General features: G+C 35.3%; 1 protein-coding gene across 4 annotated transcripts in view; it reads left to right on the top strand.

Annotated features, from left to right (window-relative positions):
- Window positions 1-1,712: 1,712 nt before the first annotated feature.
- LOC123538802 (oxysterol-binding protein-related protein 3-like) overlaps window positions 1,713-25,442 on the top strand; it is an 81,045-nt gene continuing 57,315 nt past the window's right edge. Inside the window, exons 1-3 of one of the 4 annotated variants that reach the window (XM_053529383.1) lie at window positions 1,713-1,747; window positions 17,315-17,493; window positions 24,649-24,906. In XM_053529383.1, the coding sequence (XP_053385358.1) occupies window positions 17,383-17,493; window positions 24,649-24,906 (369 nt within the window). In that variant the 5' untranslated portion in view covers window positions 1,713-1,747; window positions 17,315-17,382. Of the gene's footprint in view, window positions 1,748-1,862; window positions 1,972-17,314; window positions 17,494-24,648; window positions 24,907-25,442 lie in introns of those variants that run through there. The other 3 variants (XM_053529385.1, XM_053529382.1, XM_053529384.1) reach the window with 3 other exon arrangements.

The following is a 25,442-nucleotide window of genomic DNA, read 5'->3' as shown; positions in this document are numbered from 1 at the left end:
AGGTACCTAAAAAATCTTCTACGACAAGATATGACATAACTTGAATTCTATTGGCATGTCATTAACAAACGTCTTAAGATTATGAGTAATGGGTATTTCCTATTGTATATGATGATTTTGTTAATGGCGCCCATTCAATACTACTTTGTAACGGATTTCTGCTTAATTAGGTCGTTCCTTTTTGGGATTGGGGTGTTGCAGTTTTCATTTATTCCCCTTAACAGATCCCTGTCAAAATAAGTCTTCTGTTTTTTTTCCTTGGTTGTTACCATCTGTGTTTCAAAAGGATCTAAACTTGTATATATTTTTTACCATCACAACAGCAGTCTTTAAGTTCTGTAAGCTCCTTGAAGGGTTAGCATTGATAGAATATGGGAGATTTTTTAAACATGTTGAAATGGTAACAGAAGTTGTTGTATGATCGAGACATGTGCTCAGTTTGTTTTAAAAGACGAAAGTATATTGGCTGAAGGTTGACAGGGCGGATTGGGAGGGTGAGGGGTGCTGACCCCCAAGTGTCTGTGAATTCATCGGGTTGTATTTAACGAACTGTAGTTTTCTTATGTAAAAGTTAACACCCCTCTTTCTCTTTGTTTTTCTAAAGTAGCGATATTATGTTTTATGGGAATATAAGTCTCTGAAAATCTGATATGCTAGAAATGTCGAAAAAAAAACGTCATGAAGTAAGTGGATTTTATATGAAATAAAGGACGGATTAACCAAACCGGAAGTGAAGTAGTCCAAAATGTAGTTCCATGCTATGGATGAAATCTGGTATATTGAGTGATATGAGGAGATGAAAGTTATATTTTTGGCTTAGTTTTATTGCTTATTGTATTAAGAAAAGATCTAGACCATTTTCATTGTGAATTTCCTGGAATAAGTTTTATTCTTTGCGAAAAGTGTCTACATACGCGTAATTGCTAAACGGCTGTTTTGATGGGGGCATTTTTAGAGGGTGATGTTTCTCAGAACAGATTGTTTTTCTTATATATAATATAACATATCAATATTTTTCTATTTTTGATAAGAAGACATGTCATACTAAATGACCATATACGGTTTTCATATAATTGAAATGAGATCTATGTGCTGAAAATGAGGTCTGAATATTTTATTGTTAGGATGAAATAAAGAAGGAATTGAGTTGGTAGAATGTAACCTAAAGGCATACAGATACTAAATAAGAAAAAAGCGTGAACAAAAATGGTAGTCGCATAATGGCGGATTCAAATAGTCCTGACTTTTTTTGTTTTTTTTTTTTTTGCTCTGTAGAGCTATTTTCCTTATTTTCTTTGCAGTTTTTTCTTCCTGAAATCACATGACAGATCTATGCTTGACATGTAGGTAGCACTTTCTTACTGAAATAACAACATGACAGAATTTTTCATGGAAACTTAGCTCATACACCACCACTACAATTTGGGGTCTCATTTTTAGCTGATTTTGCAGTTTGTGTGTTTGACTGAATTCTTGCATCAAACATGACCTCTACTTTTCTTTTGATTTTTATTCAGCTCTGACAATATTCTTCAAGAAAATGTAAGTTGCAGAATTTTAAAATGGGTCCTGATGTGTGCTGCGGCCATTGGAAATATGTCAATTTTATATAGAATAAAGAAGAACAGCTATTTAGTGTGTTGTAACCTAAAGATCAGCTGGATTTAGTGGTGTTCAGCCTGTCGAACGTCAATATCAGTCAAACGCTACAGGGAAAATATCAAGCGCCTGGACGACTACAGAACTGGTAAATATTTATTTTGTGGGGTTTTTTTTTGCCAAAAAAATATTGAGAGATGTAAAATATTGCTTTAAATGTTTGTGATGATAATTGATAATACATAAGTTTACAATATTTCCGTTGAATGACTCATAATGTCAATAAGTTGGCAGAAAATCTTAAGGTAAATGGCCAATCCTTAGTTGACACTGGTTGGTTAGTTTGATCCGTCCCAGTCACGGGTGCGAGACGTAGGTATTTCAGTGACATTTTATAGAAAATACATTTCCAAGTCTTCAGAATATTATTTCATTTGTTAAGACAGTATCATTCTGAAAATGTTAAGAACTTAGTTAAATTCCTTACTCCTACTTTTCTCTCTTGATGCCGGAAAATATGTAAACAAAAGGGAGACCACCACAGAGGCATCGCGACTGGGGCAGCAGGGGCAGCAGTCACCGCCCAATAATTCAGCCAGTGATGGCAAGACAAGTGTTTCAAATATTTTGAAAATGTCCAGATTTTTTCATCAACTTTCTACGCTCATGCAAATTTAAATTGGAGAGGCGAAACAGCAGAAATCGATAGAGCATTACCAGGGACATGTGTATTGTCAATTAGCGGAATCGCCAAGTGTCAAAAATCAATGAAACAATCAAACATTGTTTAAGAGTCATGTGTCTTAGTTGAATGTTGACAAAAGCTGTGCTACAAATAAATGTAAAGCAGATAATATATCAAGGCAGTGGCTACGATTACGGTACCGTATTAATCCTAGCCTCTGATTCTAGGATTACGGAAGTTACATATTCCTAGATAAGGCTGGTTACCTCCTTGAAAAAAATACCGTGGTATACCAGGGTTTTTTCCTAAATACCACGGTATATGCTGCTTTCTCCTTGATTCGAGCCCCTTAAATCTTTTAGGGGTGTGCATATTTTTGTAAACCTGTTCAATTAAATAATTTTTATTTGTTGTTACAAAAATATTTGCATTTAACAATGGACACTAAGAATTACAATGTTATCATCTTTTATATGTACCTTTTTGCATGAGACTGAAGGAGGTCATACTCCACTTCATTTTAAAACTTTCTCATCGATTTGAGCCCTTTGTTTGGTAGGTCAATAAGTGTTAATGTTTGCGCAGTCTATTTGCACAAAGCAAATTTCTATCAAGATTGAGTTATTGTTCACTCATTACAACAGTCGAAATATGCTCAGGATGCTTTTAATTTGAAATTTGGGCTCACAGTATTACCCACTGTGTAATTTCCTTTTGAAATAAGCGATTTTTTATGCAAAATATTAAAACATGTATTTAATCAACTTTTCAATGGTTTCATGACTAATATTTTTCAAAGCATTTTAAAATGTAAATGACACAAGTTTCTGATGGAAGAACTTGCTACATGAGCATGAATTTTACTAAAACACAAGGGCTCGAATCGATGAGAAGGTTCGAATCGACGAGAAATAGGCATATACGACAGTATACCACCATTTTTATCGTAAGACTTGCAGCTATGGTAGTGATCATAAAAATACTGAAAAACTCTCAGAAAGACTGAATTTATTATGAGCAACAACGAAGACTAGTTACTTGACTAGAATTAAGGAAAAAATACACCAGTTGGAATAATAACTTGACTAATGACTAGTTAGATTAGACCCTTAGTATTTTTTACCAGCATGACGCCATATTGTATCTAGGGAAGCACTGGATCACATGTATATAGGTCGCGCTTGGTTGAAGTTTGCTTGGTGCACCCGTTTGATAAACCAGTAATGTTTACAAATAGTATGAAGGCTTCATCAAATCGTTTTCAAACAAAAAATAATAAATTTCGACTCAACTTTTTCCATACTGTAATATTTCTTTTTGAATACATGCAAATACATACCGGGAAATTTTAATTTATCTTCATTTAAACAAGAAGTCGGGACTTGCCGAATTTACCAGACTCAAAGTAAAAACAAGTTCGCCCATGACGTCATCAATCTATACGGAATAGTCCGGAGGTTTTCGAAGGTTTTGATTGGGGATCACGCGGTCGATCTTGCATGTTCAATTGTACACTTGGGTGGTTATTTTTGAAAACTAATAATAGTAGCATGGGAATTGCAGAGATAAAAATCGGGAAATCATGCATGGTGTCAGGTAGGCTACATAAGACAATGTAAATTGAAAATAAACAGAAGTAAGGATTATGTTGATAAAATACCGGTATTCCCCGATGGTACCACAGTATCGTACCACGGGAAGATGGTACCACGGTTACCGGTATACCGGTAATACCGCGCACCTCTATTCCTAGACAACCCTTTGAGGGTAGACTAGGATTACGGAAGTATTTAAGAGGCATCAAATATTATGTTAAGACATGGCATAAATGATGTTATGAACTTACTTATACTTCACTTAATATAGCGAAAACGAAATTTAAAAAAACGTATACAGACGTTGATTTCACCTGGTTCTATATGCGCAGAAATCTAAAGTGATAGGCAAAATCAGATCATAAAATTGAAAGTGTATTTTTGAAAATCCTTTTGAGCTATTATTAAGAATATAATTCTTCGTTTGTCTGCCAGTTTTCAAAAAAATAATAATAATGATAAATTTATATATTTAGTATAAGCAACTCATAAAATTTAAAGTATAGAAACTTTGATCCTCAGATTTCTATAATATTTCCACACGCCGCCATTAATATATCATTTATGATTTATGATTATACTAACCCAAAATGGCTGATCAGTAACATGAAATAATAAGGTGGCAATAAAAAAAAAGCTATTTTAAGTGATATCCTCAAAGGTTTGTCTAGGAATACTGAACTTCTGTAATCCTAGAATCAGAGGCTAGGAGTACAGTACCTTAATCGTAGCCACTGCCATATATCAAAAGCACGTCAAATAAAAATATTTTAAGTGTTAGTTATCTGTAGAATACATATGCAGTTACATTAATTTTATAAAAAAGAAACAAGCATTATTTGTCTTTCATATCACTCTTTCTTGTTTTTACCCCTTTAATGAATGGTTCGTTGGTTCATTATTTTCCGACGATGGTTGATGCTTAAAGAGTAAAGCTCATTAAATATGTAATAAGCTTCCAAGACATTGATACAGTTGCGCTGTTCTATAAATGATAGGATTGTCTACAGTTTGCAAGACAATGAAAGGTTTTGATATTTCAGTGACTTTCAGAGTTATTTCAAGCAATCAGGGATTTTTTTACTGTTGAGAAACTGGGGCCCGGGGCCCATTCAGTTGGGAAAAATGGCCCGTAAAACCTGAAAATTGGGAAATACAAAAAATAAGTTTTACCATCATACAACCTTTATTTCAGCATTATCGTTGTTTGATGTCATATTTTTAAGTCTTTTGTTTTATATTTTTTGTCTTTTGAAAGTGTCTACTAAATTTTCTGGTATTTCTTCAGTGAGAAACTTGCAGACACTCATCGGTCAGTAAAATTTTGGGAAATTTAAACCAAATAATTGGGAAAATAAGCAAATTTTTGCAATTGGGATGGGGCCCATATTCGGCCCCAAAATCAGCCTTAAAAAATCCCTGGCAATGCTTAAATAGAGCTTCTTGGTAAAATTGGCACAAATAAGGTCTTGATATAATTAGTTATATGGTATTTAAATGCAAGGAAATAGTGTCATTTATGGTGCAGTTTGCAAAAAAATCCCAAAATGTCTCGCGCTGCCCCAGTACCAGATGCCTCGGGATGCACCTGCATTACTTCCAACAAGGGGATAAGTTTCAGAATACATATTTAGCAACATCATCATGATCATAGTTACTTAACCTTTAGTGGTGATAGTTCAGAAAAAATATAGAAAATGAATAAGTGCTTCTCCGTAAGAATTTGATCAGGAAGCACTTTACGACTGGACACATTTGGAGATAGATCGCTTGTAAATGTGAGGGTATATTGATTTTATTTATCAATAATGAAATAGTTGTAATGTAATTCATCGACATCTAATGTAGAAATTTCTTTTTGTTTGCTGCTGTATTTATGAAAAATTGACAATCATTTCCAACTTTCTATGATACCAAATAAAAGCAAAGTTTCACCACCAGATTTGTTTGTTTGGAAAATGTCTTTTCCACCAAAGAAATCACGAATGTATATCTGTCAATTTTTCAGTGAGTGACACTTTCTACTTTCAGTTGGCGGCCGCCATATTTTGTTTGCATCAAAGATCAAAGTCATTGAAATACCTACCAGACTTTTTTATATGCCCGAAAGGACGTACTATGTTATACCCCTGGTGTCCATCTGTCCGTCCGTCCGTTAACAAGTTTGTGTCCGCTCTGTAACACTTGAACCCCTTGAAGGATTTCAAAGAAACTTGATACAAATGTTCACCACACTGAGACGACGTGCAGAGCGCATGTTTTGAATGTCTGGCTTCAAGGTCAATGTCACACTTAGGTGTCAAAGGTCATATCAGTTTGTTTCGTGTCCACTCTGTAACTCTTGAACTGCTTGAAGGATTTCAAAGAAACTTGGCACAAATGTTCACCACACCGAGACGTCGTGCAGAGTGCATGTTTCGGATTACTCACTTCAAGGTCAAGATCACACTGAGGGGTCAAAGGTCATATATATGACTTTGCTTTGTGTATATTGCTATTCATTGCAGTGCTCTTGTTTTGCTTTTTTTTGGCAGATCCCTTTTCTTGTTCACTTACAATAAAAATTTATAGACTTATATAGGAAAAAACTTTAAAAATCTTCTTGTCTGAAACTACAAGACCTAGGCCTTTGATACATATGTGGACATATGTGTTGTTCAAAAATACTTATAAAAGAAGTGGACATCTGTGTAGAGTATATGATATATTGATGGTTATATGATTATGTGAAAATGTAGAAGTAATGAAATACATGTTGTGTTTTTTTGCATATGGTATACTTAAAAAGCACCATTTGGGTTCGATTTTTTTTTTTTTTTAAAAATCAAACACGAGAGGGGACACCCTTCCCGCACCCACCCTTTATCCCGCCACGCAAACTTTACCCCAGCACCTTAAAAAATTTCTGGGGAAGGGCCTGTTTTGTATGTAGCATTGCCTTGTGGTCCTCTATGAAGATTGTTCAAATTTTCCCCCTGGGGTGAAAAGAGGCCCCGCCCTGGGGGTCCCAAGTTTCACATAGACTTATATAGGAGAAAACTTTAAAAATCTTCTTGTGTTAAACTGAAAGGCCTAGGCTTTTGATATTTGGTATGTAGCATTGCCTAGTGGACCTCTAACAGAATTGCTCAAATTATGCCCCTGGGGTAAAAAGAGGCCCCACCCTGGGGGTCACTTTATGTGAGTTATATAGGAAAAAATACTTCAAAAATTATAAGATCGTATTTCCTAGACTGTTTAATTATATTTACCTGATGTACCCAAGTGATAACGGGTCACCTTACAGTGACCTTGACCTACTGACCTACTTTCTTGTTTTTTAAGATACAGTCTAGAAATTTGGATGACATGTACAGTTTTGCATACTGATCTTAAAACTGACTTTCAGTGACCATGAATTTGAGCTACTGACCTACTTTCTAATATTTTAGCATCAGTTTGCCATTTGAAACATGTGGCTCATATTACTCAGGTGAGCGATTCAGGGTCATCATGACCCTCTTGTTTTGACATAGAAATTAGTTAAGTTTTCCTTATCATTCCTTATTTTGTCTCAACTGTTTGATATATGGCTTTGAAACTTTGAACACTTGCTTACCATCATGGTCACACATTGCCATATAGTGAAAGACTTATCCAAATCCACAAATACAGGTACATTGTTCGTTTTATCTGTTCTTTTGTCTGAAAATCTCTGGTAATATTTTGAAACCCATACTTCCATCAATTCTTCGAATAGTCCAGCGCGCTGTCAAAAGACAGCTCTTGTTCAACTACACCACAGAAGCATATTTTTGACCGAATTACTGCTATATAACCAGTAATGGAGGTGAAGGCCAGGGTTCAATTCCTGGCTACTCCCATAACTGTGGTTTGTCCTTGGGCAAGGCACTTTATCACGACTGTCTCAGTTGACCCACCTGTAAATGGGTACCAGCAAGTTGCTGGGGGTAACGTAATATTGGTTTTAGGCTGTGGCTAGGGGTCCGATAACCAGACCTCTAGACGCGGAGTCCTTAGGTCCGGTAATCAAATTATCAATATTAATACTCAAAACAGTATTTACAAACTAGGACGACTATACTTTATCTTTAAAAACGGGAGATGATTTTAAAAAGTTTGATCTCGTTATTTTTCTTGTGCTTTTACATTCATTATTGTAAGTGACAGAAAAATCAACTGTTTCAAATTTCTTGAATGTCTACTTAAGGTGGTAGACAGCAAATTACGATTTCTTCTTATGTGATTTTGGCATTCTTCTGAGATGATGGAAAGAAATGTTGGTGCTGAGCTGTATTTACATAATACCTAACAATGATATGTTATTATATGGAAATTGCTGAATGAATTTACAGACCTGTCCATTATCTTACAAGAGCTGTTGGAGGGTAGCAATGCTCGACTAATCTACAGCCTTATCAATTGAGTGAATATTAAAGTCTAAAAAGGGGCATAATTTAGTAAAAATGCAAAACGGAGTTATGGAACCTGTGCACTTTCAGTCAGTTTATCACAGTTAATAAGTTTGTGAAGTTTCAATCCATTCGTACAAGTGGTTTACTGAGATATACCAGCTAGCTTACATACAAAATCTTAACCAAATCGGGCCGCGGAAGCTGATGCGGTCACACTAATGGTGCAGTATATTATTAAAAAATGCACCCTTTTTAAGTTCAAAATTTTCTTTGGGGATCTCTCCCAACATCCTCTGCCTGTAGGAGAGAATCAGCTCCTCTCACACTGTCCCTCATCTCGCCACTTCAATTTGCCCTTTTACCAGCTGCCTCCTTAACCTCTATATCGGGTCCTGACTGGAGCACTTTTTAATCCATTCAGTCAAAGATACTCACGGTCTATATTAAAAATTTTTGTTACCCGATCACTATGTGGGCAAGTTTGCCATTTAACCTTTACCCTCCTTTCTGGTCCATCATTCAATTTGGGCGGTACTACTTGTTTATCAAAGGGGTGTCCACTGAAAATTTACTGACAGGAACAGACGTGCAGGCTAATCTGGTCTGCACTGGTAGCAAAGGCAAAAATTTAAATCACTTGCCACCAGCAGGCTAAAAGCTAAAATTACATGCATAGAAATATTGCTTCTACATGTTTTTACTATAGGGATTGATCTTTAAAAACCAACATTTGGTGGTACAGAGAAAATGTGTTTGAAATACTTAAATGTAACAGGAAGTTTGGTCAGGTGAGCTTTTAAAATATAATTTACTGAAAACATTTTTCCTGGTGTGGATATCAGAAGAAAACTGGATGTTGAATCAATCAACTAAAAATGTCGCATATATAACGTTATTTATGAAATAAGGAAATGAAGACCTTTGTAATAATAGTTTTATAAGCATTGGACTAGCAATGTTAAATTTATACTAGGAATTATATTATTGGCCTTAGAACTTAGATTGAATGTGTATCTATAGACATATATACATGTAATTGTTAATGTTACAATTTGTATTAGTGCCAGTTAATGGCATAGTGATACTAAAATTTCTCGGTATTTTGTGGATGCCATATATTTAATTACTTTAGTCTTATAGAAAACACTGAGATAGTTGCTTTAATTAGATCTCATCAGATAACAGTTTTTGAAATCTGAGTCTACCAAATATAATGATAATAGCTTTATTGATGTCAACATTAGATTCTTGTAAACATTTTCTCATTTTACCCAACTTTTACTGTTTTTGCTTTTTTTCCAACTGCTGTCTTGGAATAAAAGACTAGGGTTTTTTTTTCTCATTATTTTAGTGATCCAGATCAAGTCAAATAGTGATGAATAAGAATTATATCATAATGTTGGAGTCAAAATATAAGCCATGCTATGAGAAAACCAACATAATGCGTTTGCGACCAGCATGGATCCAGACCAGCCTGCACATCAGCGTAGTCTGTTCAGGATCCATGCTGTTCGCTTTCAAAGCCTATTACAATTAGAAAAACTTGTTAGCAAACAGCATGGATCCTGACCAGACTGTGCGAATGCGCAGGCTGGTCTGGATCCATGCTGGTTGCAAATGCACTATGTTGGTTTTCTCATGGCGCCGCTCAATTATATGTATTATCAGTATGCTAGTATTAGTAAGTTTGTACATTCAGAGAACTTTACACTTTTTGTACTGGTATAATGTTTATCCTCTTTCGTTTCTCAGATAAAAACATTGTCACAACAGTGTGACATTAATTAATTAATTAATATTTTATGTCTTCAGAGGAATTCAGTTATCACCTGGCTTAGAATGGCCATGGATTCCTTGATTTCAGTATTGTCTGTTGTCCATGGAGTATTGAGATGCATATCCATGAACAAAAACTGTGTATGCCTGGATAATACTTTGAGCTGAGCTCCCTCATTGGTCCGAGGCAGGGTTAATTGGTTCCCAGCTTGTGCTTGTGCAGAATCGGGCTTCCTTATTGCCAGGGTCAAAATTGATTGGTCAGTTGTTCTATATGTTATGGGAGTTATTAGCATCACAGCCATGTTGTCAGTAATCAACCCTTAGGCTGCCTTCGTCAGGTTGAACTCTTTTTACGTTGGTAGCAATCAAACACTGTTGAATCGAGTATGATGTGATCATGCCATCATTGTTTGCGTACCGGAGTTACGCAAGTTGAACACTGCCTTTGAACGGGGCTAGTTGCGTAAAACATGGTGGATAACAAATTCAAGAACAAGGGAGAGATTGGGTTTTTTGTTTCTGTTTCACAATTTTGTAATTTTAACCCTTACCATGATAAACACGATTGATTCAGCGATTAGTGTATCATTCTGCACTGTTCACTATTCAGCCAGTATCTTTTTGGTAAGCATCCCTTTAAACAGTTAATGGTACTGTCCAAATTGGAAGATGGACAAGTTCATTATAGAAATTTAGTAAGGTAAGGGTTAAGTGCATCATCAACAGTCATATTTCTTGAGATGATATTATTGTCTTACAAATTCAAAAAAGCCACCTAATCTATAGGTGCAGTCATATTGGTTTTATAAGTCAACCAAGCCATGATGGTTCCATTATTGTTCTGTTAGATACGCATGTTCCATTACGTACACCACTTACTTCGAGCAATTGAAGGTAGCCATAGTGGTCTTCGAGTCTGTTGGTTAAAGGTCACCAGTTGCTTGTAACATGATCAATACTACATGTATATAACTAATGCATAACTTTAATATTCATCATAAATGTAAATTGTACTTCACATAAAAGGGCTGCTTTCAAAATTTGCAGTTACGTATGTTAAAACTTTCTAAAATGCTCAAAGTTAAAACATTTCCCTAAAACTATGATCAAATTAAGGTATTTAAGCAGTTGGGAATTCTGCCATTATCTCCAAAGAAATGAGTCGTTAATGCTAGAAATTATGAAATTTTGATTCACTAAATACCAGTTGCAATGAATTTATACTGATTATTACCTTTCCGCCTGCTCCAAGATAATTGGTCAAAATACAAATAATTCATGAACGATTTTCTTTTGAAATCTGATGCTTGCTTAGCTTTTTAGCCCACCACCATCATGGCATACATCAGATGGTGGGCTATTCAAATCACTCTGCGTCAGTGGTCCGTTGTCCGTGTGTGCGTCCGTCCGTTAACAATTTCTCGTTATCGCATCTCCTCAGAAACTACTGGGGGGATTTTGACCAAACTTTGTCAGAATGATGTATTGGTACCCTAGTTGCATACCCCTGAAAATCAGACTGATTCAACAATTTTTGAGTGAGTTACGGCCCTTTGTTTATTTTTATAATTTACATAGATTTATATAAGGGAATAACTTTGAAAATCTTCTTGTCCAAAACACTGAGCCTTAGGGCTTTGATATTTGGTATGTAGCATCATCTAGTGGTCCTCTACCAAGATGATTCAAATTATTTCCGTGGGATCAAATATGGCCCCGTCACATGGTTTATATAGACTTATACAGGGAAAAATTTGAAAAACCTCTTGTCCAAAACCACAAGGCCTAGGGCTTTGATATTTTGTATGTGACATCATCTAGTGGTCTTCTACTAAGATTGTTCAAATTATTCCCCTAGGGTCAAATATGGCCCTGCCCTAGAGGTCACATGGTTCACATAGACTTATACAGGGAAAAGCTTTGAAAATCTTCTTGTCCAAACCACAAAGCCTAGGGCATTGATATTTGTAATGTAGCATCATCTAGTGATTCTCTACCAAGTTTGTTCAAATTATCCCCCTAGGGTCAAATATGGCTCCGCCCAAGGGGTCACATGGTTCATATAGACTTATAGGGAAAAGCTTTTAAAATCTTCTTGTCAATAACCTACAGCATTCAAATTTGGACATGTATAGTTTTGAGTGGCAAGATGAACCTTGACATTAGTTGACCTTGATTTTGACCTAGTGACCTACTTTCAGATTTTTGAAGGTACAGGCTTCAAATTTGGACCACATGCATAGTTTTATGTTCAGAAATGAAATTTGACCTTGATTTTGACCTAGTGACCTACTGTCACATTTTTCAAGCTACAGCCTTCAAATTTGGACCACATGCATAGTTTTACTTTGACAGTGACATTGACCTACTTTCACATTTTTGAAGGTACAGGCTTCAAATTTGAACCACATGCATAGTTTTGTGTTCTGAAATGAAATTTGACCTTGATTTTGACGTAGTGACCTACTTTCACATTTCTCAAGCTACAGCCTTCAAATTTGGACCACATGCATAGTTTTGTGTTCTAAATTGAAATTTGACATTGATTTTTACCTAGGACCTACTTTCTCATTTGATACCTTTGATATTTGGCACGTGACATCATCTTATGGTCCTCTATCCAGATTGTTCAAGTTGTGCCCCTGGGATGGAAAGAGGCCCCACCCCGGGGGTCACAAGTTTTACATCTAGTATAGACTTATATATTACAAAAACTTTAAAAATCTTCTTGTCTAAAACCACAAGACCTAGGCCTTTGGTATTTTGTATGTAGCATTGCCTTATGGTCCTCTACCAAAATTTTTCAAATTATGTCCCTGGGGTAAAAAGAGGCCCTGTCCCAGGGGGTCTCAATTTTTACATAGACTTATATAGAAAAAAAAACTTTAAAAATCTTCTTGCCTGAAACTGCAAGGCCTAGGCTTTTGATATTAAGTATGTTGCCTTTCCTAGTGTTTCTCTACCAAATTTTTTTTCAGATTATGTCCGTAGGGTGAAAAGAGGCCCTGCCCTTGGGCTACCAAGTTTAACATAGACTTACATAGGAAAAAAAAGAAAATTTTCTTGTCTGAAAGTTCAAGGCCTAGGCCTTTGATATTTGGTATATAGCATTGCCTGGTAGATCTCTAACAAGTTTGTTCAAATTATGCCCCTGGGGTAAAAAGAGGCCCCTGGGGTCCTGGTTATAATTATGAGTTATATAGGAAAAAATACTTCAGAAATTATCAGATCATATTTCCTAGACTGTTTAATTATAATTACCTGATGACCCCAAGTGATTAGGGATCACTTGACTGTGACCTTGACCTACTGACCTACTTTCTTTTCTTTTTTTAAGATACAGCCTTGAAATTTGGATGACATGTACAGTTTTGCACACCGATCTTAAAACTGACTTTCAGTTACCATGAATATGACCTACTGACCTACCTTATTAATATTTTAGCATCTGTTTGCCATTTGAAACACGTGGCTCATATTACTCAGGTGAGCGATTCAGGGTCATCATGACCCTCTTGTTTTATACACTGTCTTATTAGAAAACAATCCTGAAATTTATAGGGAAAAAGTAATACTGCCACTCGTTAGAAAGAAGCTATATTGCTCATATATAGGAAACCTACTGCAAATTGTCTGTGCTCTTGGAATGTTGTTGTGCTGCGTCATTATTACTTTTATTATTACAGAAGAAACAGAATTTATAAGGTATTAAATTTCTATAACTTTTTATCATTCTTTTACTTCTATTATCAGTCCATACATTTCTATTAATTTTTGTGCCCCACCCCCACTCACCCCCAAAAATGGGGGGCATACTTCGAGTTGCTCTTGTCCATCTGTCTGTCCATCCATTTGTCTGTCTGAATTTGTGTCGTTCATATCTCAAAAAGTATTTGACCTGGAGTCATCAAACCTCACAGGATTGTCATTCTACATTGAAGTTGTGCACTTTATCATTTAATTGGAAATTACTCAGCCAGTCCAGATTTTTGGCCCAATTAGGCATAAAAGGGCCTGAAAATTTGTGTTGCATGTACATGTATGTCCAAAAGTAAATGACCTAGCATTATGAAACGTTATAGATTTAGTATTTGTCATGTGAAGTTTTGCACCAGGGAATTGTTGAAATCTCATTCAGCCAGACCAGAGCTATGGCCCTTTGACTTAAAGTAAAAAATATACATTAAATTTTATGGAAGGGTATAAAAGTTTGTGTCACCAGGGCACTCCTTTGGCCATTTTTAGGGCTGAATATTGGTACCATTCCCCTCTTAAAATAATATGTTTTTTTCCCCTTTTTCAGAAGAAAATTCCCCTGATGATAGGTTGTTTGACATAAATAGATATGAACTCTTTCTTTTAATATTATATAGTGCCTCTAAGGAAGATTACTGAACATTGCAATATAGTCACATCAGTTAGAAATGATTGAAAACAGTATTAATAAGTGTGAAAAGTAGTTACATATACATGGCTTAAACTTCCTCTTTTCGTCTTAAAATGTCGAATAATTCCCCTTCCTGAGGGTATGGGTACCTGTCCCCAAAGTTGTCTAGTTCCCTGGTCACACAAATTTTAAAACCTATTTGACCTAGGGTCTTGAGACGTAGTAAGAATATTATTCAGCATTATGAAGTTGTGAACCAGGGATTTTGTTTCAGATTTCTGTTGGTCAGACCAGAGTTAAGGCCCTTGATATAGTCAAAAGCATACAAGTTTGCATATCATGTATCTTAAAAAAATATTTGACTAAAGAGTCATAAAACCTCAGAGGATTGACATAATAGCACTTGAAGTTTTTCACCAGGTGTTCTGTTTGGGATATCACTTTGGCAGACTAGAGTTATGGCTCTTGACTTAGTCAAAACATACATTAGGACATGAAATTTTGTGTCCCATGTATCTAAAAAAATATTTGACCTAGAGTCATAAAACAATAGAGGATTGTTACATGTCATGTGATGTTGTGCATGCAATTTCACTCAGCCAGACCAGAGTTATTGTCCTTAACTTGGTGAAAAATGTGCATAAAGTGCTTAAAAATTTGTGTTGCACATATCTTAAAAAAACTTTCACCTAGTCTTGAAACCATGTACAGTGACAGGAAGTTGGAGGAGGGGTGATGTGTGTGTGTGTGTGGGGGGGGGGGGGGGGGGGGGGGCGGGTGCACTGCCCTATGGACACATATCTAGTTCTCATTCTTTACTTTTATTATCAGTTAATAAATTTCTATTACTTTTCCATAATAAATTTTCTGAAGGCAAATTAAATCAACACAGCTATATATTTTTTTTCCTGGAATTAAGGATGTTTTAAAGAAAAATCAGGAACTGTAACAGTACTTTATTGGTAGACAAATTACAGCTTAATGTGGGTGGATCTTTATGCTGTTCAGTATAAAAGTTGGAAAGATCAATGATCCTGGTATTAATAATATTAATTTTCTTTTTCTGATGGAAAGCAAACCACTTATTTTTGTAGCAATCTATAGTAAAAACTATGCATTCAGACGGGTATAAACCACATAATGTGACTTTTTGCAAATCATCTAAGAATCTCTACTTATGTAGCATGATTCATGGATTTATAAGGTCTTAATAACTAGAAGCCCTAATGTGGTTTTAAAAAAATGCATTTAATGGGGCCTTCGTGGCCGAGTGGTTAAGGTCGCTGACTTCAAATCACTTGCCCCTCATCAATGTGGGTTCGAGCCTCACTCGGGGCGTTGAATTCTTCATGTGAGGAAGCCATCCAGCTGGCTTACGGAAGGTCGGTGGTTCTACCAAGGTGCCCGCTCTTGATGAAATAATGCATGGAGGGGCACCTGGGGTCTTCCTCCACCATTAAAGCTGGAAAGTCGCCATTTGATCTATCATGTGTCGGTGCGGTGTTAAATAAAAAAATAAAAATAAAAAAAAAATGCATTTTTAAATTCTTTAAAAAAAAGCCTGTTACTTTATCATTCTTTCGCTTTTTTATCAATCAATAAAGATGTATTATGCTTTTATTACACTTCACTTGTATTATCTTATAAAACCTCATCACGGATGTTTCAGAACTTAAAGAATTATATTTTAGGCAGCTTGATCTTTTTCTGTATTGATCGAATATGGAATTGTTGAAGAAATTTTTTGAGTAAATGTGTTTTAAAATAGATTTTCTGGAAATCTGTGAGAAATTTTCTGTAGTAGAGAGGAGTAATTGATTATAATGGATATAAAATTCTCCGATGATAGTGTGATATAAGAAGGATGGTATAGATAACGACATTATTTTCATTTCGAAAGAAATTAATACGCAAGTGGATACTGTTACTAGTATAAGTGTTAGAGTTGTGTGGACCTCTTATTGTAACCATTATTCAAAACCATTATTTAAATACAACTGAAACTTGGTATCTCAAATTCCATGAGATTTAGCTTTCTACATCGAGATCACCAAAATTTAACTTGAAACGAATTTTTGTGCACATTTTCGGGACGGGACTTGAAAATGTCTACAAGATAGCCAGAATTTTGATATTTATAAGTGAGTTCAATATATATCGAATTTCAGCTGTATTTATAAAGGAAACTTTTGATGCATGATTGTTAAAGGCAATTTGAGAAAGTGTCATTTTATTCTTGGAAAACACTTAAATTATGCCAGTAACAATACACAGTGTGATCTGTGGAGTTTTATTGAATAAAGATGTTTAGAAATATACAGCCATAATTATGAAGTGGTGTAATGGGCAGAAAACATTCTTCATAATTGTTATTAGCTTGATAAAATCGTCCCAAGAAATAGTTGGAGTATACATAAAGGCTTAAAGAGAAAATACCTGCCTGAATCTGATACTTTTTCTTGTGTTCAGTATAGACTTTTATCTGTTGTAAAAGTTTCAATTATTGTTTTGATGTTGATCCAGAGGTGAGTACCTGTTTGGTATGATGTTAAATCGTACCAACGCGGTTTAGTTCATATGGTGACGTTCCAACTTTTCAATTGAGGTGGGAGAAACCAGGTGCCCTTCATACATTAATTATAAATTTTTCAACATTGGTAGGCACCTGTGTAGATTTATGGATTTACTTTTTCAGTTGCAAGCCAGCAAAAGTTTGCTTCCATTCATCCAAGAATTTCACATGATTCGTGATCAACAAGTCAACACTAACCACCTATTCACAGAAGTCCTTCTTCGGTTTGATATTTTTGTGTTTTCTCATTTTTTCTGAAATATCTTTTTATTATATTTGCAGGGTTGAGATGGATTGATCACACATATACCATGAGAGCTGAGTAAAAGATTAAAACTCAAGGGAAAAAAATGTCATCTGCGGACACTGGTGGACAAGATAAAATACCTGTGTTAAAACGATCACCAGGGGGCAGTAAAAAACAGTACCAGTTCCGTCATAGTGACTCGGAAACAGATTCAGTAAGTTGAGAAACTAGAGTTATATTTAGCTGTTGTATAAAATGTTGATGATCTCAGTTATGATAAAACTTAAAAGTAGATTTAAATATCAAAATCATTTTGGACACAAAATAACTGTTGGATACAGTCACAATGATTACAATGTAGATTATAATTGCAGGTGGAATAATTCTGGTACTTCTCTTGATCATTGTGCGTTTTTTTTTTCACAGTTCTGTGTAATAAATACCAACACAATGTATATTATAAATGCATGTGAATTAAAATGAATGGCATTTTTTTTTTAAATCAGTGGTTTAAGGTAAAACAAGATTTATCCAGTTTGCATTATATATATCAACATTTGTGAAGGATGTTATTTTTTATGATGATAGTGTAATTCATGGACTGATCTATTAAGTTGTTGGTTACAGTTATTTAATGCCCATCCTTCACTCAGATGATTTGTCTTTAGATATTTACTTCTAAAGTTGAAAGTTCTCATCAAATTCATTTAATTTACAATTTAAATATAAAAAGTAATTGTGTATGAACAGTTGCATTAGTAACAGTATTAAAAGTTTGTAAACCTTAAGCTTGCTAAATGTGGCAAGCGATTCTGCCTTTGCGACCAGTGCAGACCAAGATCAGCCTGCACATCCCTACAGGCTAATTATTGTCTGCACTGTTCACTATTTAGTCAGTAAAATAATAAGTGGTACTGCCCAAACTGAAAGCTGGACCAGTCCATTTTAGAAATTTAGCAGGGTAAAGGTTAAAAACTTGCAGTGTTTTTAGTGGTGGTACAATTCTATACTACATTTAACTGTACATGTATTTTTAAATCTAATGCATAGTACTGTTTATAAATACAGATACAATTGTAAATTTAATGTTTTCATAAACTATATATGCAGTGATTGTTTATATTTGAAAATATGAAATTTGAACTAGTAACCTCTAATTAGCATATATAACAAGCAATGCCACCATAAGCAATACCAAAGGAACATCAGAGTGGCAGTTTAAAACCAGTGTTTGCCTCAGTTCCAGGGTGTTGTGACATGGCAGAAGTTCAGTTTTGAGACAATCATCTTTACAGTTTTCAGTTCTATCCATACAACTGCTGGAATATAATTGACGAAATACTCCTTTCATGTTAAAGTTAGAATGTTTTGAGTGTTATCATAATGCAAATCTCAGCAAAGCCTTCCTAATGGTGTTTGAAACTCCATTTGCTAGAATATTTTGAAAAGAAGCAACATAAAATTCTATGTATATAGACCTATTCAGATCATAGTAACAAAATCTAATATTGGCCTGCCAAATCATCAGCCTGCCAAATCATCAGCCTGCCATATCATCAGCCTGCCAGATCCTCAGCCTGCCAGATCACCATTGTTACCTTTCAAATCATCAGCCTGCCATATCCTCAGTCTGCCATATCATCACCCTGCCAGATCACCATTGTTACCTTCCAAATCATCAGCCTGCCATAGCATCAGCCTGTCATAGCATCAGCCTGCCTGCCAAATCATCAGCCCGCCATATCATCAGCCTGCCAAATCATCAGCCCGCCATATCATCAGTCTGCCAAATCATAAGCCCGCCATATCATCAGCCTGCCAAATAATCAGCCTGATATATCATTTGTCTGCCATATCATCAGCCTGCCAAATGACCATTGTTACCTTCCAAATCATTAGCCTGTTAAATCATTAGCCTGCCATTTCATCAGTGTGCTAGATTTTCAGCATGCCAATTATCAACCTGCCAAATAATCAGCATGCCAAATCAGAGTTTCTCTACAGAGATTAATGTAATACTATATCTAAGTGACAGCAAGTCATAAATTATACACAAAGGTTCAAACCACAACAACATTGTTATATATGTGAAACCTGAGCTAAGGATTATCTTTGAAAAGAGACAATCTTATTTTAAGAAGTACTTGTTTCACTTCTGATATAAACATCTTCATTGTATTATAACCTCTGAATGGTGACCATGTTAACATTGTTATAGAAAGCAGATTTGTATATATATATTGCACTTGTGTCAGTAACTTATAAAATGATCTATTGATTTCGAAAGAAAATCAAGTTACATATTATTAATTTAACTCGGAAGTAATAAATAATTTATATACTTTCACGATTGATACTGGCATTTAGGAATATTAATTGATAGAGCTATGCTTTAGCAACATTTGTCTCCCTAATGTTTAATCAGTGAAGAGTCGGTATTTATGTCTCCTCATATACTTTAAACAATGACTAAGTGACACTAGTGAAAGATTCCAAAGGATTTTAGAATCATTCCATGGCTGAAGGTCAAGGTCACAGTACTATTCCCAAACCTACGTCTTTGAGATATGGTCGGATATTGCATATCAGTTTGCCTTAATGATGAAATAGAACAGTTTTAGGAGACGACTTTTCTAACAGCAGTCTCTAGTTTCATTATTAGTTTCTCAGTTACATTAATAATGAGAAAATACTTCATATATATTGTATTCTGATTTTAGTGATAGAAACCCCGGTTAACCATCGCTAACTAAAACAGAAGAATGTCATTTTAGGATTTATAAGATAGCATAAGAAAAGAAGGTGTGTCCAGTTCCAAAAAGCTTCTCCAGGTTCTTATGCACATAAGGTCTAACTTTTTAGCATGTGTCTCAAGAACCCTGTATAAAGATTCATCTCAAAGACTGTCATGACTGTTAATAATTTTAGTTGGTACCATACAGAATTGAACCTTCTACTGTCAGCTTCCGGGTATCATGTCTCTTTTTGCCACAGGTACAATTTTTGCTGTGGTGTGTCCTGAAGGATATTGACTTTTTGTCATGAAGAAGAAATGAATGTTAACTTTAAATAATAGTGTTTCCACAGTTTTGTTTAAATAACGTTTTGCGTAAAGCTATGAGAGGACAGATTCAGTAAAATCTAGTCATTTAATATGCTAGCTTTCTCCAGTTTTATCGTATACATGGTCATTTGTTGATTTGCTAAGGTCCTTAATTTGTTTCTGTTGTTACTCATACCCAATTAAATGGCAGTAACCTGGTAGCAAAAATCAATTAACCTGAGGTTATAGCAGTTGCCACCAAATAACACCATAATAGATTGAACTTGGCAAGAACATCTGTACTGTATAGTCGCATGGGACATTCGAAGATCACATTTTCATGGTAATCTATAAATAAAACAATATCTGTCATTAGTAAGAAATTGTTTTTGTACATAGACAAGTAATTTGGTAATATGTCTAAGTTTATTACACCAGTATGGTGAGTGTCTGTGCTATATATTTTAAGGATTTGGAAATTTTGTGCTTGTTGGATTTTTCACAGTTCTCAGAAGTAGAATTTAATTGTCCGTTCTATTGCCATTGTATTACAGAGTTCCAGAGTAAACTTTAGATTGCCACTGTAACACAATTTTGAATTGCTAAACATAGTTTGAATGTGAAGTAAACTTTAAATTGCTATTATGGCACCTGTCCTGTGTTTCTAATGTAAACCTAAAATTGCTTTTGTGGCACCTGTTTCTAATGTAAACTTAAAATTGCCATTGTAAAACCTAGTTCTAAGTGAAATTGTAACATGTAGTTCCAGTGTAAATTGCCATTGTGACACATAGTTCTAAATTCTAATGTAAATTTTAAATTCCCATTGTGACACATAGTTCTAACGTAAATTCTAAATTGCCACTGTGCCACATAGTTCTTAATATGTAAAGTTTAAATTGCCATAATGTTACACATATTTCTAAAAGTAAATTTTAAATTGCCTTTAGTGGTACAGTATTTTATACCAGCGGGAATCCTTGTCTTTTTAAAGTCTTGAATAAGGTTGTGCCCAAGTTATTGTTGTACCATAGAAGAGGAATAATCTTAATAATTGAGCCGTGCCATGAGAAAATCAACATAGTGGCTTTGCAACCAGCATGGATCCAGACCAGCCTGCGCATCAGCGCAGTCTGGTCAGGATCCATGCTGTTCGCTTTCAAAGCCTATTGGAACTAGAGAAACTGTTAGCGAACAGGATGGATCCTGACCAGACTGCACAGATGCGCAGGCTGGTCTGGATCCATGCTGGTCGCAAACCCACTATGTTGGTTTTCTCATGGCACGGCTCATATGAAGAAATTTATGATGTTGTCATTGCATGATGTTTATCTAGCCCTCTCCTGGTGTTTGAAATTTTTTCAATTTTTGTCATAACAGCTTGACACAATTGAAAAATTGAAAATTTGATTAACTGATTTATTCAAGTTTGATTGTTTTGTTGAGGGATGCAAAATTCTGCACACACTTTCCGTTGTTATTTTATTTGACAATACAGAGAGCAGTAATGAGAATATAACCTCTGCACAAAAAGGGAGATGCAAAATTCTGCAGCACTTTTAGCAAAGGTGAGCTTTTGTGACCGCCCTGTGTCCGTCGTCGTCCGTCCGTCTGTCGTCCGTCCGTCGTCAACAATTTGACTGTTAACACTCTAGAGGTCACAATTTTGGTCCAATCTTAATGAAACTTGGTCAGAATGTTACCCTCAATAAAATCTTGGACGAGTTTGATATTGGGTCATCTGGGATCAAAAACTAGGTCACCAGGTCAAATCAAAGGAAAAGCTTGTTAACACTCTAGAGGTCACAATTTTGGCCCAATCTTAATGAAACTTGGTCAGAATATTACTCTCAATAAAATCTTGGACGAGTTCGATATTGGGTCATCTGGGGTCAAAAACTAGGTCACCAGGTCAAATCAAAGGAAAATCTTGTTAACACGCTAGAAGTCACAATTTTGGCCCAATCTTAATGAAACTTGGTCAGAATGTTACTCTCAATAAAATCTTGGACGAGTTTGATATAGGGTCATCTGGGGTCAAAAACTAGGTCACCAGGTCAAATCAAAGGAAAATCTTGTTAACACTCTAGAGGTCACAATTTTGACCCAATCTTAATGAAACTTGGTCAGAATGTTACTCTCAATAAAATCTTGGACGAGTTCGATATTGGGTCATCTGGGGTCAAAAACTAGGTCACCAGGTCAAATCAAAGGAAATGCTTGTTAACACTCAAGAGGTCACAATTTTGGCCCAATCTTAATGAAACTTGGTCAGAATATTACTCTCAATAAAATCTTGGACGAGTTTAATATTGGATCATCTAGGGTCAAAAACTAGGTCACCTGGTCAAATCAAAGGAAAAACTTTTTAACACTGTAGAGGCCAAATTTATGACTGTATCTTCATGAATTTTGGTCAGAATGTTAATCTTGATAGTCTCAAGGTCCAGGTTGAATCTGGGTCATGTAGGATCAAAAACTAGGTCACTAGGTCAAATCAAAGGAAAAGCTAGTTAACGCTGTAGAGGCCACATTTATGACCATATCTTAATGAAACTTGGTCAGAATGTTGACCTTGATAATCTATAGGTCAAGTTCAAATCTGGGTCAGATGGGGTCAGAAACTAGGTTACAAGATCAAATCAAAGGAAAAGCTTGTTAACACTCTAGAGGCCACATTTATGACTGTATCTTCATGAAACTTGGTCAGAATGTTAATTTTGATGAAGTTCGAATCTGGGTCATGTAGGGTCAAAAACTAGGGCACCGAGTCAAATCAAAGGAAAAGCTAGTTAACACTTTAGAGATCACATTTATGACCATATCTTTATGAAACTTAGTCAGAATGTTAATCTTGATGATCTTTAGGTCAATAGGTCAGGTGAGCGATACAGGGCCTTCATGGCTCTCTTGTTATTATCTTTTAATTAACATTACACACAGAGTGCATTCAAGAGAAGTTCACCTCTTGCACAGAAAGAGAAATGAAAAACTCTGTGAACACTTCATTGTCTTTTAATTTGATAAACAAAGTGCATTCAAGAGAACTTCACTTCATTATGTCAATACATTTAATCGATTTTTTTATAACTGCAGCAGGTAAAACAAACATTGAAGTACAAAATACTCTACAAAATTCTCTAAACAGAATCCTTACTTGGTGTCAGAACAACTCCATGTCTCTTAATGCAAAAAAGACAAAGGCAATGGCAATACAAACAACAAATAAACCAAAAGTCAATAGCTCTATTCAACTCTATCTTGGAAATGAAAAAATAGAATTTTCTGACTCGGAAAGCCTTCTGGGAGTACAAGTTGACCAGGGTCTCAAATGGAAAGAACAAGTACACAAAGTACTAAAAAAATGCAACTCTAAACTATATCTCTTGCAGCGTATAAAATGTTTCTTAGACTTGCTTGTGCGAAAAATGTTTTTTAATGCGTACATCTTACCACATTTAGATTACTGCTGCTCTATTTGAGGTAACTGCAATGCAACAGAAATTGAAACAATTATAAAATTTCAGAAACGAGCAGCAAGAACAATTCTTGATACTAATGTTGACACTCCATCAGAGGAACTATTTACTACACTAAATTGGATGAAATTTCCTGACAGGGTTAAATGTAAAAAAGCAATCATTGTGTACAAATCACTTAATGACATATGCCCAGACTACTTCAGAACAAAATTCACATACTTGCACAAAGTCAAAAAAGTTAACTTAAGGTCATTAGATTCAAAACAAAATCTGTACTTGCCAAAGCCAAACATAGAAATATTTCGGAAATGTCTCGATTATTCAGGTCCCAGTCTATGGAATGAGTTGCCTGTTGAAGTCCGTACTGCAGAAAACTTAAGTTGTTTTAAACTAAAATACCTGGCATACTGGAAAGGGTCACAGGTCTAAAAATGGTTTTCAGGGGCAAATTCCACATTTATTAATTATAGAAATATCTGTGTCATTTTCTACTGTTATAATTGTGCATTTTGTACATGTGTGTGCGCATGTGTGAGTGTATGTGTGTGAGTGCCTGTGTGCATATATTTCAAATTATTTATTGCATTATATAAATTTTTGTCATGACTATAATTATGTATTTTATTACTATGTTAATTTGAAAGTCTACACTGTTGTAAATATTGTATATATGATGAGGCTCACAGGGAAGATCGGGTTACCTGACTGTGTTGCCTCTTTAAATAAAGTCTTTATTATTATTATTATCTTTATTATTATTATTTTTGCACTGAGGTAACAAGAAAATTTGGATTTTAAATGAAGTGTTGCCATAACATGGCACAAAGGCCTTCTTGTGTTTCAGGATGGGGAAAGTGAAGACAATTCTTCTGCCATTGGAGGAACTACCAATGGCAACCGAGGAACTGACAGCTCTTCTGCACCTGCGAACAAGCTGACCCCAGGTAAAGGTCGCAGTAAAGGTCGAAAGTCAAGGTCACAGAGAAATGAATGGGAAATTGTGGAGGGATTAAGAGACGGACAGAAGTTTGAAAAAGCCCCAGACAAATATGAAGGATACTTGTCAAAAAGGAAAAGATGGCCGATGAAAGGATGGCATAAGGTTAGTAAGCAGTTTATATATTATTATCATTTTACCCCCAGATACAAAATATATGGGGATTATATTGGAGTCAAACTTCTTAACTGCTGCGGAGATTTTCATAAACTTGAATCAATTGTTAACCTCATGAAGACGATGTGCAGTGTAAAACTCAAGTCACTAGCTCCAGGGTCAAGGTCACACTTGGAAGTCAAAGGTCAAATAAATTAACAGGGAAGATTTTCATAAAATTAACATCAGTTGTTAAACTCATCAAGATGACATGCATTGCACACTTGTAAGCCAGGTCACAAGGTTCAGGATCAAGGTCAATCTTGGAGGTCAAAGATTAGCTTGAATTTGTTTCTGATCCTTACCCTTTAAACCACTTGAAAGATTTTCATATAACAAGCATCAGTTGTTCTGAGCACACAACCTAGGTTACTTCACCAAAGGTCAAGGTCACAGTGGTCAAAGATCAAATTTCATACATGTGTCTGCTCAATATCTTCTAAACCACTAGAATGAATTTCATAAATATTAACATCAACTGCAAC

Source organism: Mercenaria mercenaria, chromosome 18 (assembly GCF_021730395.1).
Source record: "Mercenaria mercenaria strain notata chromosome 18, MADL_Memer_1, whole genome shotgun sequence".
Lineage (NCBI taxonomy): Eukaryota > Metazoa > Mollusca > Bivalvia > Venerida > Veneridae > Mercenaria > Mercenaria mercenaria.
This window is presented reverse-complemented; position numbering and strand designations above follow the sequence as displayed.